Source organism: Sapajus apella, unplaced genomic scaffold (assembly GCF_009761245.1).
Source record: "Sapajus apella isolate SASKATOON/1434 unplaced genomic scaffold, GSC_monkey_1.0 scaffold72, whole genome shotgun sequence".
In the NCBI taxonomy this organism is placed as follows: Eukaryota; Metazoa; Chordata; class Mammalia; order Primates; family Cebidae; genus Sapajus; species Sapajus apella.
Window position 1 is genome coordinate 792,552 of NW_022437012.1, and position 19,413 is coordinate 811,964.

At 53.4% G+C, this 19,413-nt stretch overlaps 1 protein-coding gene across 1 annotated transcript in view; it reads right to left on the reverse strand.

The window, feature by feature from the left end:
• The window catches only part of GLI2 (GLI family zinc finger 2), a 251,203-nt gene that overhangs the window by 179,745 nt on the left and 52,045 nt on the right, over positions 1 to 19,413 (reverse strand). The window contains exon 2 of the mRNA XM_032250612.1: positions 11,717 to 11,891. Within this exon, the coding sequence (XP_032106503.1) occupies positions 11,717 to 11,861 (145 nt within the window). The 5' untranslated portion in view covers positions 11,862 to 11,891. The remainder of the gene's footprint in view (positions 1 to 11,716; positions 11,892 to 19,413) is intronic.

Sequence of the window (19,413 nt, forward strand, 5' to 3'; positions counted from 1 at the left end):
TTTAATACATTCACAGGGCTGTGCAACCATCACCACGATCTAATTACAGAACATTTTCATCCCCCCACAAAGAAGCCCCATGCCCAGAGCAATCACTCCCATTCCCTCTTCTCCCAGCCCCTGGCACCTCCTCATCTCCCTTCCGTCTCTATGGATATGCCATTCTAGACAATTCATGGAAATAGAATCCTACAATATTGGTGCTTTTCTGTCTGGCGTCTTTCTCTTAGCATACCATTGCAAGGTTCATCTGTGTATACCACTGATCAGCACTTCACTCCTTTTTATGACCCAGTAATATTCCATTGTACAAACATACCACATTCTGCTCATCCATTCATTAGCGGATGGACACTTTGGTCATTTCCGTTTGGGGGCGATTGTAACTAACATTGCCATAAACACTCATATACAAGGTTTTGTGTGCACAGAGGTTTTCAATTATCCCAGGTAGTTCTTGAAGAGTGGAATTGGTGGGTCCTCCCTTCCTGCTGGTCTGATGCTAGAAAATCCAGGGGGCCAGACTTGTGGGCGCTGCTGAGAGCTGTGGGCAGCTGGGCAGCTCCACACTGCCCTGGCCACTGACGACACAAATAGCCTCAGGTGCTTTCAGGCAAGAACTGCCACTATCCCATGAGAATAACAACAGCAGCCCGCTGTCCACGTGCCAGACCCCCTGCGTTACAGAGCTTGCTGAGGGGAGCCTGTCACCCCCTTTTCACAGACAGACAAGGCAAGGGCGGCCCCTGCTCCTACACCTAGATGTGAGCCCACACCCGCCTGTTCCCTAAGTGAAGGCACCTGTTGCTTTTCTTGTCACCAACATAGCATGGAGGGGCGTGACTCCAGTGTGGAGACCTCACAGTCTGGGGACCCGCAACAGGACAAAGATCCTGCTTACAATGAGCCTCAGAAACTCACGGAGTCAGCAAAGTGTGTGGTTGGCAAATTTTGCTTCCCTCTCTGATCCTCTTCTCTCCTGGGTGAGCTTCCCCAGTCACAGGTACTCCAGTGCCCAAAGGCTGTCTAGATCCAGGAGCCACTGGAGAGAGGTCATAGGAGGATGAAGGACAACAGCGGTCTCTGCACAAACCCAGAGGTAAGGTGACAGCAAAGGGGTAAATGCCTGATGGTGAGACTGCAGCACTCGGTGGGGACAGGAACTTCCCCACCCTGGCCACCTTCACACCACATGGGGACCACACGCCCGGCCCTGCACGGGGCTTCTCCTGCATGTCCTTCCATTTCTAGAATTGCAGGGATAACAGAAGGTGCAAAGCAGTGTCCACTGCCCAAGCCCACACCAAACCCACAGCTCCTCTCAAATATCACTGCTGAAAACGAGACAGAAAGTCAGACGGCGGATGAGGCCCTGCTCTGCCCAGAGGCGGGCTGTCTGGTGCCAGGGTTTCAGGCTTCACAATCCCCCACAACACAAAGCAGAAATCCACACCCTCTGCAAGCAGGGTCAGCCAGGACTATTCACGGGGAAGAGCCAAGGGCGGTTTCTCAAGACAGAGCCCCTCTGGCTCCCTCCCCACCCTGACCCCCCAGGAGGAGAAGAAGCCAGATGCTGAAGGTTGGGGTAGGGGGTCCAAGCAAGCCATGCATGCAGGGCCTGGCTGAGTGACCAGCGTCCACATGTGGCCATGACCAGCAGGAGAACACAGATCCTACGAAGGGCCACTAGACTCAGCTTCAGATGTGAGCTTATGCCAGGGCCGAGGAGCGAAGGGAGCCCCTTGCCTCCCCAGCCCTGACAAAACCAGCCTCATTTACCAGTGCTGCCTGCTCAGCTCGGCCTCTCCAGCCATTCTGAGGCCCGAGGACCTTTGCCCATGCTGTTCCTTAGGCTAGAGTGTGGTTCCTCCTTGTTCATCATGGGTGAACTGCTCACTCATTATGGAGACTCAGCTTCTTCATTTACTTTCTCAAGTGTTTATTGGAAACATATGTGCTGCCTTCAGAAAATAGTTCTTGAATTAAGAATCATCACCAGAGCAAGAACCATAACACTAACAGCATCAACTACCATTTACAGAATGCCTACTGTGTGCCAGGGGCCAACTAAGCACTGGAGACTCATTACTGGTCAACCTAGCCCCCAAAGAGAAGTGTCTTTACCCGCGTTTAAGATGAGGACACTGGGGTTCGGATCAGCACAGGATACTCAGCTGAGAAGGGGCAGGACAAGGGTTCAAACCTCACCTGTCCAAGCCCAGACCCCACCTCCCAGTCCATACTGGTGTCCTGGGGCTGATGGCTCCCTGCATCATCCCCAGGGGGCTTGCCCAAACCCTGCCACACTTTGCAATCACACCTTGGTGAACCGTCCCCAGCCCCCTGATCTGAGTGTGCAGTGGCTTTCAGTGGGACTGACTGGGCATGGAGGGCACAGGGCTATATACACAGCAGTGTCACCAGGGCCTGCTGAGACCACAATCCTTCCCTAACGTTTTCCTGGATCACGGCAGGCAGCAGGCAGTGCCCACATCAGCATCGCAAATGGGGTGACTGGTTTCTCCATGGGGGACCCACAGGCTTTTGGGGACAGGGCCATGGCCCCTGCTTCTTAAATGCATCTGCCCCTACTTCCTATCCCCCTCTGGTGTCCACACAGAGCTTCACAGAGGACAGCAGCTTCAAATGGCGCTTTCTCTCCTTATTCCTCAATGTCCATTCAAAGAGCCCACGGGACCTCAGCCTGCACCCTGGATCAGCCATGCACCCACCTGGCTGCCAGCCACCTCTGCACCTCCCCCTAGGGCAACAGGAGCCTCATCCTTCAGACCCCACACGCCAGGCAGGAGACATATGGACTCACACAGCAAACAAATGAACTGAGCCAATGACACCCAATCCCCCCTCCCCACACTCCCACGGGCCACTCTGCCCCTCCTCCTCCCACCAGGGCCCACCCACCCTTTCCTCTTTCCACCTGGTGAACACTGAATGTTCCCAGGCTCAGATACTCCCCACCCCGTGAAGCCCCATGGGCAGGATTCGTCACCATCTCCTAAGTGTCACTTCCAACTGGGAGCTTCTAGAAGGCAGAGGCAGCATCCCTGTCACCACCACCTCTTTGATCCATAGTTCAGGACCATCTGCGGGATGTGTACATGAATGAAGGCAGGGAACCCAGAGGCACCCAGGCCCAGGCACCCCACAGCCCCCCTAAATGCAAGGCTTTACTTCATTATCCTCAAAATGGTCCCAAGATCAGAGGCGGTGAGACCTGGCCACAAACATAAAATAAATTATCTCTTTTCCCCCCTCCCAAGCAATGATAAATGGTTCTATTAGCAATCCAGATTGTTAAACTCTGATAGAACAGAACGCAGGGAACGGGGGCCCATCCATTCTCCCTCCGGCGCATACTGAGTGGTAAATAGGTTATTTTGTGTGTAAATAACACATTAAAACACAGCATTAGCTGTGTCTTTTGATAGAGAGGAAATTGTTACAAATAAATAATTCCGGACAGGAATGTAAAATAAGCCAGATTTAATAGTGCATGCCTGGTGCAGCCGTGTTAAACATGACTAAAATGATAAACCCCAGAAGATACTAATAGTAAACCATGCACTGACATCAAAGTAATGAGGCTGTATTTTTACCAAGCTTTAGAAATGCTAAAATTAGTTTTGACAGAACCAAACGTCAGAAAAATGTTTCCAACATAAACACAGTCGCTTGGGAAGCTGGGGTTTGGGCCAGGAGGAGGGCCAGGTTGAGGGACAGCTGTGTCCCACGTGATGGAATGTTCCTGGGGAATCAGTTTCCAGTCCAAGTGATATCACCAGGCAACCCTTTGCATTTCATGTCTCTGGGCCTCAGTCTCCACATCTGTAAAATGAATGGATTCAAACTTGAGGATTTCAAAGGCTTCTTCCAGTTCCGTAAGTGGAAATGACTTTCAGCTTCAGCCAACTCTGCCTTAGCTGAGCATCCACAATGAACCATGAGAAATGAGGGAGTGCCTACCAGCTGTGGCCAAGGCCCCAGGGAGCACCCACAAGCAGAAGCCATTAGCACTGTCCTCTGATGCTGTCATTCCAGGCAGGTAGAGTTCACCAGCTCATAGGCACCAGCCAGAAAACAGAGTGACATGTGCAAACCGGTGTGCCAGCCTCCACAACCAAGGGGAGCAACAGGCAGGGGCCAGGAGAGCCTCCTGGGGTCCAGACCCTGGGCTGGGGCAGAAGCAGAGAACGAACCTGTTGTGCTGGGTGAAATGGGGCTGATTCTGGACGGCAGCCATTCTGAGTGGCAGTTAAGGCACCGCCGTGAGTGTGAGGCCAGGGCAGCCCAGAGGAATGCTAGGGTTTCTGTTACGTGGACATTTACTTCCACTGTGCCCACGCGCTCTGCTAGCCACCCTGTAGACCTGTCTTGCTTAGTTCCACAGTAGCCAGAAGTTGTGATCACTACCATCACCATGGCATGGACCTCAGAGAAGTTCCCTGACTTGCCAAGAGCACATGGCTGGTAAGCGGAGGGATGAGAAGAGCCCAGATCTGCCTGACCCCAAGCCATGCTCTTCCCACCAGACTCTACTGGGAACAGAAAGAAGCCTCCAACCTCATCCCTCTGCCCCAGGCACCCAACCTTGCAGTATACTCCTGAACCACCCGGAAAACATCTGGGTGGTCAGCCTGTACCCCGCTTCCTGGGTGAGCCAGGCTGCCAGGGGAACTCAGCTCTGTGTTCTGGACAAAGTCTGATGGGAACTGGTTGTCCTGTGCGGCTGGGCCATAAAACAAGCCTCGCAGCAGCATCAACAGCCATCCTGAAAATCACCTAAGTAAGAGTAATTGCCCACTTAGTCACACCTGGGTGCATCTCCAGGCCCAACGCAAAAGTGTGTGGCCTCAGCAGAGAAACTAGGATAAGCCAGGGAAGCTGGCCCACTCAGCTCCCTGCTGTCCGCGGGGCCTGGCAGGGGACTGAAGGCCAGGGCCAGCCTCAACTGACCCTTACACCCAGAGATAGCTGACCACACCAGCCCACCGGGAACACCTCTGTCATGATAGAATCAGATTCCATAATCACCTATTGGATGTCTGCTGCGAGGGAGATGTGGGGACAGTGGTGAACAAGCAATGCCCTGCCCACATGGAGATCCTGGGGGCACAGTAAAAGGACAGACTGCAAAGACAACAGGGACTTGGAGGTTCGTATCAATGGAGGGGTATCGGACAGATTCCTAGGTGTGGTAAGGTAGATGGTGGGAAGGGATTTTGTAGCTCTGGCCAACTCAGTGAAAATGCTAGAAGTCTGAGTCATTTAAATATCGTGGTATTTGCACAGCACTCCCATACAGACATGCGTGCCTCTCCACTAAGCAAAACTGTGCCTCAGAAAAACTTCCCAAGAAGCCAGCAGGGCCAGTGAAGAAGATAAGAGGGTTGCCGGAGTGAGTAGGTAGCATAGAGGCCTCCTGGATGGAACACGGGAGCACTACGCTGAGAGTCAGTTAGTGCTTGACCCTAGCTATGCAAACCGGGTAACAGCCCCACCAGTACCACTTGCTGCAAACCATCGCCTCCCCACCTGAGACTCTAATACTCCAAGAGATCTTGTTCATGCCTTGGACCAACTGCACCTGTGAAGCGTATTAAAAATACACGTGCCCACGCCCCAGCCCAGGAGCTGCTCTGGACTCTGCACTTACACAGTGACTGTCACAAGAGTCTAAGGCTTGGCCAGCTTTAGTAACCTTTGGTCTGGTCTCCAGTGTGCTGTCCAGGGTACCCACCACTCTCAAGCAGGAAGTCACCAGAAACCTGGGTATCGGCCTCAGTGGGTCACTGGGCCAGGGTGACCATTGAAAGGGAAACTTTCTAAGCCAGGTAGAGTGTGTAGACCTAGAAAAGGAAAACTGGTAGGAAACATGGCAATAGTTAATAAAGCAAACACTCATCTTGGACCTCACACAAAGCCACTTCTGTGTCCAACACTTTTCTAAGCACTTTCCGTGTGCTAACTCAAGGAATACTCACAACCAAGATCATGTCCATTTTATAGATGAGAAAACTGAGGCACAAAGCCAGGCCAGGTCAACAGAACTGGGACTTAAGCAGGCAGCCTGGTTCCAGAGCTGGGGCTGCTTCTCACTACTTGGGGGCCTGCCTGCACTAAGAGAGGCAGTGTTCCAGCTACTGTCCAGGAAGTGCCCTGGCAGGCCTGTGTGAGCACATCAGAAGTCTCCTGGAATCTCTGCACTGCAGCTCTGTGTCTAACTGCCATTTTACATATGGAAAGACCCACCCTACCTCATGTAGTCAGAACACGTGCTTCCCCAACTTAGGAGTGTATCAGAATCACCCAGAGGGTTTGTGTAAACACAGCTTGCTGGATTCCACCCTCACAGACCCAGATTCAGTAGGTCTGGGGTGGGGCCCAAGAATTAGCGTTTCTAACAATTCCCAGGGGGTGCTGATGTTGCTGGTGGGGCCCGCATTGGGAAGACATCTGGCCCAGCACACAGTGAATGCTCCGTGGAAGAGGTGGGTGTTGGCCATAGAAGGTACTACCCAGGATGTCTAAAGCCTGTCTGGCTGCTTGTTTCCAGAAACTAGCAAAACTCATGAGATCAGACACAGCTCCGGGTTTTATGACTCCACCTTTCATACTGTTCCAGAGGCTCGGAGGAGTCCCTGGTGCTCAGTAAGGCACACAAAGAGGTTCTGAAATATTTCGGAAAGAGAACCAACAGTGGAGGAGGAAAATACAACAGCATTTGGACAATTTCAGTATAAAGCAATGAGAAACATCTGAATCAAATTGCTTTTAAAATTACACCATTTTGGAAATTAAAGTGGGGGAAAATGTCTGGGCCAAAATGTGTTTTAAAAGATTTATGGCCTCCAAAGTGTTAGCACAATAGCAAAAGAGGCTGGGAAAGAACTCGCCCTCCCAGGCTTCTGCCGTCTGCTCTTACGAACTGCTCCAGCCAGATGATTAAACTAACCTTTCCCCAGTCTGACCACAGGGCTGCTTTTTCCTTTGGTCCAGCTTGGTCCAGCCCAGCCGTGCTCTGCTCTGCAAATGTGTTTCTCATGCACATTTTGGCACAGGGAAATGGTGACTCTGAGTGGAAACACCCAGCTCTCAGCAGGTCCAGCCTCATGGACTCCTGAGCGAAGTCAGGCAACAGAGGCCAGTTGAGGTAGGAGTCTTTGCAAATAAGTCACGGCCCCAGACCTCAAAGAACTGGCTGTCTGGAAGACAGCAGGTGCCATCAGGGCCTGGATGGGTGAGGGAACTGAGGCACGAAGACACACGAGGAGACCTTACCAAGGCTGGACACTCACCCCAGGGTAGCAATAGGATCTAAATTAAGGCCCAAGTCTCACAGCAATGTAAACAACGATCTAAATGCAAATACCTGAAAGAGACTCTCACCATGTGAGAGGCAAGAGCCCCAAGCCTTGAGCATGGCCCAAATGGGCGTCGGTCTCATCTACAATATGAAAGGTATTGAAGGGAGACGTTCTGAACGTACCAGCCTGGCAGCCACGAGCTCCCGCCTGGGTTTTCCGAGCTTTGCTGCTGGGGCCTCCCCGCTCCTTAATGTCCTCTCTTCTCACTCTGGCCCTCACTTTCTATCTTATTCCTAGTGGGGCTTGAGATCAATTGCATCTTCTTTTTTTCCCACTCAATATTAGAATATAAGCATGTTCCCCCCTGTAATTGTAAAGTCTTAATTAACATTTGCAGTGGCTACGTCATGTTTCATTCAAGATGCTCCACAGATGAACCGATCCTCTATCAATGAACAGGTAGGCTGTTTTCAATTTTTCACAGATACCAATCACTCGGAAGTGAAATCCCACGGTGGCTCACGCCTGTATTCCCAGCACTTTGGGAGGCCTAGGCGGGCAGATCACTTGAGGTCAGGAATTCGAGACCAGCCTGGCCAGCAAGGCAAAACCCCATCTCTACTGAAAATACAAAAATTAGCCAGGTGTGGTGGTGTGAGCCTGTAATCCCAGCTACTTGGAAGGCTGAAGCAGGAGAATGGCTTGAATCCAGAAGGCAGAGGTTGCAGTGAGCCCAGATCCTGCCACTGCACTCCAGCCTAGGCGACAGAGCCAGACTCTGTCTCAGAAAACAAACAAAAAAGTGAAATCCTTCTGCCTACAGGTATGTACACTGTTTAAACCAGCTGAAGCCATACAGTTCTAGCCGTGGAATGGAAGCACTTGGAATGGTGACAGTGAGGGGTAGAGAAGGCTGGATGAGGGGTCATGAGCTGCGGGGGAATGCAGGGTGCCCCCACATCTGGATACTTTACAGATACTGGGAAACAGCCCCTGACAGCTTGCAGGATTTGGCTGTTTCCTCACCACTGTGCCCCTGACATCCTTGGACAGGACCCCCCCACCCCACCCCACCTCGGATGTGTAATAAGCCAGGAAACACTAAGCTTGTGTAAATCATCCCTTTCCCCCAGACAGTAAATCAGGGTGTGAACCATGGGGACAATGTCACGGGATTTGGAGGAACAAGCCAGGCCTCAGCAGAGCCAGGCATCTAGGAGGTTACCTGCATAGCGACAGGGACATCGACTGTGCTCCTGTCCCCAGCAAACAGGCCTCAGACCAGCCGCCCAGACCAAAATGATTCATCCGTCTTTCCCCGAAACAACTTGAAAAGGGGGGCCCCTCCACAAGAATTCTCGGCTCCCTGCAGCCTTGCAGCAGCCCAGCGTGTACCCTGCAGCACTATCCCTCTCCTCCGCTTGGCACAGTCCCCCACGGCCCCTCCTCACCCACTGACCACACCCAGCCCTGCGCCTGAAGGCTGAGTGTCCAACTCCTCAGGGGCTGCAGTGGATGCTTCTGGCCCATGAAGATGTCCTCCTTCACCAATCCCACTCTTTCACCTATATCATTCCAGTCCCAGAAGACCCTTGGGTACCCCTCATGCCAGGATGAGCACCAGATGCTGAGGCCTAGAGATAAGCTCAAGAGCATCCCCACCCTTGAGGGGCACCCATGCCAACCAGCTGCTGCTGCCCGGTGCCTCCTTCCGCGCGTTTTCCTCACCTGCCCACAGGTCTGTGCTCCTGCAGGCAGCAAAGCCCACATCTGCGGCTGCTTGGAGCCTTCTGGGGGACTCGGGGTTGCTGAGTACATGAGGATTCTTACTCATATACTTCGGCCACCATTCAGTAACATTTAAGGATGATCCAAAGTTCCAAGATCATAAAGACTGTGGACAACACCTGTCAAATCCACTCTCGATACACATTAGGAAAACTGGGACCCAGGCCAGTGCACCACCCATTCCATCCAAAATGCAGCTGCCACGTTCCACCAGCACCAGGAGACTCGCCCCACGATGTCCCTGCTTTGTGCCACGCAGCAACAGCTGCTCTCCCCTGACTCCAGGAGGCCCCTTCCCAAAAAGGCTTCTCAGAGACAGGTGCCGGGAGCAGCGATGGGTGAGGAGGCTGCGGGTCCTCTCGATTCTCCAGCAGCAGGCATACCTGGCCCAAGACTGCTCCAAGGCCAACAAGCCACCTGGCCTGCAGCAACTATACTCATGAAGGCTGGGTCCACCCTTTGCTGGAACCTCACCAGTCAAGCTGCCTTGGGGTCAGACAATAAGGGCCTGCAGGGTGGGCAGGGAAGGCATCTGGGGCTGCGGTGCAGTGGGGTGGAGGAAGGTGGTGAGGGTCTTTGTGGAGCTGCTGTACTCCAGACGCTGGGCCTCCTGTCTGGCCCCCACTCCCGCCACAGATCCAGAATCACCCAAGCATCTGTTGCTATTGCACCAATAATGACAACTCAGTCTGACACTAGAGGGGTTCCCCCGCAATTACATTCTAATTACTGTCTAATTATTGCCTAAGTCTGTCCTCTGCTGCCGTGACACATCAGGAAATTGCACCACGGTGGTTCATGATCCGCTCATGGCTTGGAGAGGCTGGATGCAGGGCAGAGGGCTGGGGCCGGGGGTGGTTCAAGCTGAAAACCCTAGGCAGTCTAGACATACATGCAGGCCAGGTTTCCTGGAGCTCACAGGGCCTCAGAGCATGGGCAGAGGGGCAGCTTGAGGCGCCCCGACAGGCCAGGGATGGCTCTGACCTCGGGGAAGGAAAAGGCCACGTGGCTCCAGGACCAGGGCCCCTCCACCACCCTTCCCTTCCTGTAGGCTTGGCTCCTCCACATAAGAGCTCTTCCTCCACCCCTAGTGGGCCCCTCCTCACAGGAGGGTCTAGAGAGTCCCCATCCAAGGGGGACAGGGTAGAGAAGCACTGTCCAGCTCAGAAGGCCACCTTCCCAAGGGGGCCTGAAGGGTGACCGCCGGTCTCCCTTTCCTGACGTGGGCCACACACCCCAATAATGACCCCCCACTTAGAATCACAGGAAAAATAAAAGTAAAGATAGTAACAGGCACTGCAAGCCCTCAAGTCCACTCTTAGAAACACGCACTTTTTTTTGTTTTGAGATGGAGTCTTGCTCTGGAGTGCAGAGGCGCCAATCTGGGCTCACCTCAACCTCTACCTCCCAGGTTCAAGTAATTCTCCTGCCTCAGCCTCCCGAGTAGCTGGGATTACAGACACGTGCCACCATGCCTAGCTAATTTTTTATGTTTTTAGTAGAGACAGGGTTTCACCATCTTGGCCAGGATGGTCTCGATCTCTTGACCTTGTAATCTGCCTTCCTCAGCCTCCCAAAGGGCTGGGATTACAGGCGCATGCCACCACGCCCAGCCAGAAACACCCACTTCGAAGCCCCTCCGAGGGTCTTTCCATGTTCCTGGGCTCTGGCCTCCACGTGGCCTGTGACCCAGCAGCCCCAGCATTATCTTCGCACCCAACAGAAATGAGGAAACTCAGCCCTGCCCCAACTGACTGAATCGGGGTGTGCACCAAAACAACCCCCTGCAACTGTGTACACATCAAAGCATGAGAGGCGCTGCCCGAGCACCCGCCGGAAGAAAAGGCGCATTTTCCTCCCTGGCTGCTCTCTGAGCTGTGCCTGAGCAGTGAGAGCAACAGGGTCTGACTAAATGCACTTGAACAAAAAGGGAAGAAAAGAAATCCAAGTCTCTCCATTCCTCCGAGACAGAAATAGTTCTGTGGCCTCCAGATGGACTGCGCAGACACAGGGGAGGTCTCGCCTTCCCGCCAAACTTTCCCAACGGGATGCTGGCACGGACAGCCCAGTGGAAACCAGAGAGGCTTTCTCCTTGGGGCAGTAAAATGAGAGGCTGTGGCTCATGTAGTCTCTTTTGTTATAATTAAGTTGGCCAGAAATTCACCTAAGATAGTAAATTCTGTACCTGACCCTCTAATTAGAGCCAGAAGGCATCAGGACACAATTACTTTCCAAAATAGTTCTTGGCGGGCATGAGGCAAGGAGTTCTCTGGGCACATCTCAAATGTGCCAGCTGCACGCACCCCAGGGCTGCCTGGCAGGCACCACGCCCCTCCTCCCTCTCACCCCTCCCAGTACTCAGGCCCCACCCGCCGCTGTCTCAGACAGCTCAGCCCCCTGGACTTGGGGTGGCCAGACCTCCTAGTAAACTCACGGGTGACCTTCATAGCGCCTGGGATTCCCGGGAGCAGCGGCGCCCTCCTCTTCGCCCTCCATAAACCCAGCATGCCTCCCCAATGACATGGGCCACCGCTCTAATTAAATCCTAACGGGCTAATGAAAAACACCCCTGCTGCCCTCCAAGTGTGCGAAACAGAAAGTACCTCCTTGGGCAGCCACCGCTGCTGCCGCTGCGGCCACCACCAGAGGAGAGGCCTTTTTGCCCGGGTCGGGGAAGCCTGCGGCCTCCAGGATCCCACTTTTGGCTTCTTGCTTCTCGGAGGCCGTGGCTGAGGCAGATGTCTCCATCTCAGCCGCTCATCGTCCTGGGTGGTAACCCTAAGAGAGAAGACAAAGACACTCACCAACACTGCGCCCAAACCCAGCCGGGAAACGCCGGCCGAGATTCACACTGCCGCTCGCTCCTCAAGCAACCAACTTCATTCTAATTCTCTTATAATTGGGAAGGAGGGTTTAATTAATTTTGAGAATTATGAGTCCTGTGATTCGTCTGGTCTTCTGAACGACCTCATGGACAACTGCAGGGCGTTTTCATCATCTTTTACCCAGATTTCAAAAATCTAAGTAACAAGTTCCTACTGCTATGAGTGGCGGGTAGCCTCTGATGAGAGAAATAAAGTCACAAATAATGACTCTGTCTGTGAATCATCGAGAAAATAAAAGTAAATATAGTGACAATGACCTAGAGGTCCTCAGAGAAAGGCCCTCGTTTTCAGGTCGCTTCCCTGCTCACCAGACTCTCTCATTTACTCGTTTGCATGTTGGCTCATTCCTTCACCCACTCATTCAATAAATGTCCAAACTTGATTGACTCCCATACACTCAGCCAACATATTTGTAAGCCCCTAGTACGCACTGGGCATCACACCTGTACTGTGGCCTCCACTGGTGCTGAAGATACAATATGTGGAGTTTACATTCTCCTTGAAGACAAATTGGGGGGAAATAAATGTAGATTTAATTTCGGTGAGTAGGAGGTGGCTCAGGAAAAGAAAGCAGGGCAGCAGGACAGAGAGGGTGGCAGGGACGCAGCAGGGCAGCACTGCCAGGCCTCTCTGGGGCAGGGATGGGATGCCTGCAGGGCCACTCCACTGCAGCCGGAGGACAAAGGCAGGAGCCCAGGACAGTGTGGGAGAAGGCTGGCTTCTTTGAGTAGTAGCCAGAAGGGAGGTGCAGGCATCGTTGGGTTTTGAGGAGGGGCGAGGCAAGATTGACTCCTGGTGTAAAGGGATCACTCCACTGTTGAGCAGAGAGCAGGCTTTTGGGGGGAGAGGGGGTACTGCAGTAACCCAGGGAGAGACGACGGTGGTTTGGGTTAAGCAGGTGGTGGTGGAGCTGGTGTAGCATGGACATGCTTTGAAGGCAGAGCCGACAGGCCGGGCTGCAGGCTGGATAAGGAGGGAGGCAAAACGGCTATGACCGAGAGAGGAGCACCCAGTGGGCTTCGGGGCACAGGACACTTCCGTCTCCAGCTGGGTGGTGGGACAGAGCAGCCTTTGGATCAGATACTACAGAGGAGAAATCTGAAAGTCACATGTTTTAAAGAAGGGTGGTGTGGAAGCTGGCTGGCATTTTTGGCTGGGCACCTAGAGGAGTGGGGCAGAAAGGTTATGGGCAGCTGCATGAAGTAGGAGACGGCAGCAAGGAGCTGAAGCCTGTTGGGAACACAGGTCTGCAGCTCGGGAGCACCAGAGGCAGGGACTGGGGACCCAGCAGCCCCTGGGCCAGATCCCCAAGCGGGAGGGTGGACAGGGAGACGAAAAAGTTCCAGCACTGAGATGGGGGAAAGGAGCAGACACCAGCCAAGGAGAGAGAGGAGGAATGGAGGTGGCAGTGGGGAGAGGAAGGCGGAGGAGGGAAAAACAAACAGGAGAGTGTCTGGTCCTGGAAGCCAACCAAAGAAACACTTTCTCAGCCACTGAGAGCTGGAGATGAGGCCAGCATGGCTACCAGGGCCTGGTGGGGGCAGGGAGAGGGCTGGAAGACAGTAGAAACTGAGGCACAAGCAATTCTGCCAGGAAGTTTTGCTATCAGAGAACCAGAGAGATAGGGACACGACCAGAGGAGGTGTGGAGGCCACAAGGTTGGGGGATTCTGTATATGGAAGGACACAGGTGGGGGCTCACATGGCTGTGGGCAGGGTCCTGCAGAGAGTGTGGGGACCGGGGTCGCAGTGTGCAGACACCAGCGGTCACTCCAGGGCCCTCAGCTGCATCCACGTCAGTAGGCCCTAGAACTTTTCTGGCTTTTTTTTGAGACACAGCCTTACTCTGTCACCTAAGCTGGAGTGCAGTGGTATGATCTCAGCTCATTACAACCTCCACCTCCCAGGTTCAAACGATTCTTATGCCTCAGCCTCCCAAGTAGCTGGGATTACAGGCGTGCACCACCACGCTGAGCTAAATTTTGTATTTTTAGTAGAGATAGGGTTTCACCATGTTGGCCAGGCTGGTCTTGAACTCCTGGCCTCAAGTGATCCACCTGCCTCGGACTCCCAAAGTGCTGGGATTACAGATGTGAGCCAACGAGCCCAGCCAAGAATTTTTCTTAAGAGACAGAGTCTCTCCTGTCACCTAGGCTGGAGTGCAGTGGTGCAATCGAAGCTCACTGCAGCCTCAAACTCCCAAACTCAAGTGATCTTCCCGCCTCAGCTGGAACTACAAATGCGCATTACCACACTTGGCCTAGAATTTTATTTTTTAAATCCACACAATACTCCCACATCTTTTTAAATAGAAACATAGAAGAGTACACAGGAACAATGGAGAGGCCCCATGAAGGATGTCCACAGCTCCTGGCTTGTCTGCACACACCAGCCTGGCCAGTTTCCACAATCTTTCAAAACTCCCTGCCCAGAAAGCCCAAGAAAGTCAAGTAGATAGGAGAGAGAAAAATCTTGCTGGTGAGTCAGGGGCCTCCTTTTGGCCTAGAAATTCAGGGATTGCTGCCTGCTCTTTTAAGCCCACTTTAAGATCTGCCCCTTAAGATTCTAGCTATCTGAATGGCCCACCAGCAGCATACACTGGTCCATGCCTGCTGCTCCTCTGCCCCTTACCTGGTCACAGGTAACAACCACACCAGCCACCTGAGCTGCAAACTTGAGCACCTTCCTCCTCTCCTCCCCACACACATGAAGACTGTGAGCCCCATCACTGCACCCCACACCCCCCACACCCGCATGCCTGGCTGCTCTGTGCCAGGTGTTCTTTCCCTCTGGGTCCTGGCACTTTTCACACCTCTGGTCCCCTCCAGATCATCCCCTATGCTTCTGCCAGGCACTATCCCAAAAATCACACCTCACTCCATCTCTCCCCTGCTGAGCCCCTTGGCCTTCAGGTAAAGTCTTCCCATGTCTACCCACAGCCTCCTCTCCCCTCCAGCTCCCTGGCTGCCTGACCCTCCTTAACAGGGATAACGGGCTCTGACCTTGCACACAGCCAGGCCTCCGCCCAAGCTATGCCACCCACTGGAAACTCTTCACCTTTCTGTGTTTGACGAACTCTTACTCTTCCTTCAAAATGCCACTCAGATGTCACCTCCTCCTGGAAGCCCCCCTTGCCCCTGCAGCCCATGGTTGGAGCCCTGAAGCAGTCAGAGCATGTCCCTACTCAACACCCCTGTACTACATTCATCACCTCCAGACCAGGAGCTGTTCAGCACAGCATTCCCATAGCCAGGCTCAGCCCAAGCTTGCAGCAAGAAGGCTCCATCCATGAAGAACAGACCCTCGCCAGACACGGAATCTGTCAGAGCCTCGATCTTGGATTTCCCAGGTCTAGAAGTGTGAGAAATAAATTTCCACTGCTCCTAAAGTACCCAGTCTACGGCATTTTGCCATAGATGCCCAAACCGATCAGACAGCAGCTGCAGCTTCCTCATGGCAATCCCATCTATTGACATTGGCACAGCGGATGTCATCACCAATTCTTACAGGGGAGGAAGCTGAGGCTCTCATGGAGAGTGAGCTGCCCCAGGCTGCTCCCCAGGGAGGCACAGGGCCAGGCCTACAGCCTGATCCTCCAGCCGAAATGCCGCCTCAGACCTTAGGGTGTGGTGGCTTCAGAAACAGGGTGAACGCAGTGCGGGAGGAGGGGCACATATTCAGATGCCCACCTCCCAGACTGCAGCTCAGGGAAAGGACGTGCACACAGACACACCTGAGCTTTCATGAACGCCTGTGGGGAGCAGATGCAGCAGGGGGGTTCCAGGCAGTGCCCACTGCATCTGTGGGCTCACCCTCCCACCCCTTCCCGGAGAAGAAGATAGTACACAGAGCCAAGAGGCTGTGTAAATCGCAGGAATTAGCAGGATTAGCACAATTTCTAGGTAAACACCAGGTACCCAGGGTCCCAGGCAGCCACTTTCACTCCCTAAAGCTCATCTGAGGCAGACCTGGCAGCCCCAGCGGATAGCCTCACCTCGGCCCCCAGGGGCTGCCTGGGGACAGCAGAGAGGGTCTGCCCAGGTATGGTTCCCACGGGCTCCACAGAGCTCCAGAACAAGAGGGGCTGTGAGTCACAGCACTTACCACAGGGAGGAGAAGAGTCAACTCCTCACTTCACCTTCGAAACTCACACAGCTCTGCCGCTTCCAAACAACCACAGAGGGAACAGCCACACTCTCCAGAATTCTGCTAAGGGGGTGGGAGCAGGTGCCCGGTACCCAGGGCCGGGAGGAATCCCCTGTCCATTAGGAGGTTCACCCAGGTCAGCTGCCCTCTGGGGCCTCAGCAGGGGCACTGGTGACAGCAAGAAGCTCTGGGAGCATTTCTGGACCTTCCCCTGGAGATTTGATTCCCAAAGTCTAGGCACAGGGCGGCAAGAAGAGCTTCATTTTTGTTAGTTCCACAGGTGTTTCTGACACAGAAGCAGGCATATGAAAAATAAACCAGGTGCTCATCAGGTCCCTTCTGGCTTCCAAATAATCTACAAGTTCCAGTTAAAGCGCAGGATTGTCTAACCAGATGAAAAAAATACATTTTTATCTTCACTAGCCTGGAACTGAAGTTGGTGTCTCCCTTGGGCTGCCACTGGCATGAGTGGCAGGTATGTCCACGCTCACTGCAGTGTCCCACTTACGATAGCCATTCATTAACCCCGCCGCTGGCCTTGCCCTTCAATGTGTCAGTGAAGCAGCACGTGTATTCTTGACCGCAGATGCGGTGCCTTGAACATTTGAGACATCACATCATAGCTTTCTTTCACACGCGTACGTCTTTTTGTCCATGCATTTATAGCATTATTGTAGGAGTCCATGAAATTCACCTGGTTACCAAGACGCACACGGCACAGAAAAGGTTAAGAGCTCTGAGTTAAAGGACTGGCTCGAAGGATAAATTAATAATCAGAGCAGAATGAGCGAATCACCCTGAAACTGAAATCCCAGACACCCTCCCGCCACCTGGCTTCTTTGAACTCCTCTAACGAGTGACTCACAGGAATTAGAGCATTGTTCCCCAGGCAAAATCGATCTCCAGGAGAGACATGAAGCCTCGCCTCTCAGCAATCACGGCCACCGCAGAGCCACGGTGTTCTCACCTCTGCTGTGATCTCAGCAGTGTGGCATGTGCGCCCCGGACCCACACATGGGCACATATGTATGCACACTCACATGCGGGCTCACACACACAGCACACACAACATATGCCAACAAACCACACACCCGACACACACATGCACCCACACGCTCACACATGCACCCCACATGAAAGTCACAGATGTGTGCATGGGCACACACACACACATAAAGTCACACATGGTCACATACACCACACATACACTCACACAGCACATATGCAGCCACACACGTGTGCATACATACGAGTACATGTAGTTACCTGCAGAGGTGCCTGAACATTCATATCTGCACGTGTATACACACAAGGACACAGATCCAGGCAAACACATGCACGCACACTAGAGAGAAACACCTGCCCTGCCTTGATCACTGACTGATCTTTAAGATCCAGTGAGGTAAAATGTGAAGGCTCCTGGAGTGAAGAGCACACTCCAGCCCAGATTAAGGGAAATCATCATTATAACCTCGTGACACCTAAAAGGAAGCAGCAGCCTCACTGTCCAAGGCCCTGAGGACTCGTCCTGTGTTCACTGGGGACAGGACACCAGTTCTTTCCTCTCCCCTCACATCAGTGTCTCTGTTGGGAAAATGACCTCAGGGACACCAGCCCAAAGCCACAATGCCAAGGCTGGCAGCCTAGGAGCAAAGGAGGGGCTCTGACACCCCAAGTCAGTCCCCACTGTCCCACCCAGACAAATTGACACTCACTGCTCCACCCTGAAGGAGATAGTGACATGGGGAACATAAAGGTTCCCCAGGACTGCTGGCATTTTACTGCCAGCAGCAAAATAATCCTATTTTAAAATATGAGTTGAATTCTCCCACAATGAGAGGTGCATGTGTGCTTGGACCAGCACAGTCTACATCTGCTCTCTGTCTTTGGCCATGTTACTTCCCCTCTCGGAGCCTCAGTTCGCTCCCCTGTGATGCAGAGTACCCTCCCTCCCAGGGTGACTGGGAAGACAGCCTTCCCAGCACGGACGGTAACATGTATTACAGCAGCTGCCCCACACAGGCAGCTTCTCCCATTTTCTTCTTCTCCAAGAAAAGATCACCTGCCTGTAGGGCCCTGGGGGGACCTGCCTATGGGGTCTGGGGCCTAGGCAGCACGGGTTTCTGCCTTCTTTGTCCACCTTCCCATCACTGTACCTGAAACTGAAGCCTGCCATGGCTTCACCAGGGACCAGGAGGATAACAGCACTGCGAAGACCCAGAGAGCAGCACCAACAAGGATCTCCAGGACCGGGGCCTTCCAGAGTGTGGAGGGGTGGACACCTGTGTCAGAGCCCTTGTCCCTGGCTCCTCCTCTTCCAGCCATCCGACACTGGGAGGGGAACCACAGCTCCCATCTGGGCTGATCCCTCCTCCACCACTCCAGCCAGGGATTCCCACAGCCCCCAGCCCCCCACCCTGGGTCCTTTGGGGAGATGGCAAACTCAGGAGGGGAGCCCAGACCCTACAAAAGATGCTTGGACTGGTCAGATGCAGGAAGGCAGGGCTGTGGGGTCCGGGACAGCCCCATGGCCCTCAGGCTCTACAACCTTGACCTTGGCTCCCCCAGACAGTGAGGGGGATGCAGCCCCTGGCAAGGTTATCATTAGCCCCCACGTGGTGATGTATGTGAGGCACCAGCGCACAGCCACTGCTCCCAACAGACCCCTCTGTTTCTCCATGTACTTGGTGCATGACCCACCACCCCGCCTGGTACTCAGCAGGCTGTGAGGACCATGAAGGGAGACACATCTGGAAGAAAAGAAATTGCTCTTCTGAAATCCCCTGGGATCCATGGTTCCCATGTAGACTCAGAGGAAGAAGAGTCCTCCTGAACTGCTCTGTCCTTCCTTAGACTCCCCCCTCTGCCTACGTTGTCTCTGCACTGGGAGTCCCAAGATCAGAGAAAGAGAACAAAACCTTCAAGCACACGTAGGTGTCCCGAGCAGGCCAGCTCCTCTCCTCAAGCAATCTCACCATTCACAGCAGCTACTGCTACTGGGCCAATATCTCAAACCTTGCTTAAATTTAAAATCAGAGGCCCAGAGAGGGTAAGTAACCTCCCCAAAGTCACACAGCTAAGATGCGGCAGTGCTGGTGGGCCAGTGCACGTCTCCTGGATTCTAGTTTTCTATTTTTTCCATCATGGCCAAATTCTCTGCCATGTTCGAGAATGATTACAGGGGTGCCAAATGTATAAAAGCACAGCTGTAGCACACATGTAAAGAGTTGTTGAGGCAGGCACTTGTGCAGAGTGCTGCTAAGTCTGCGG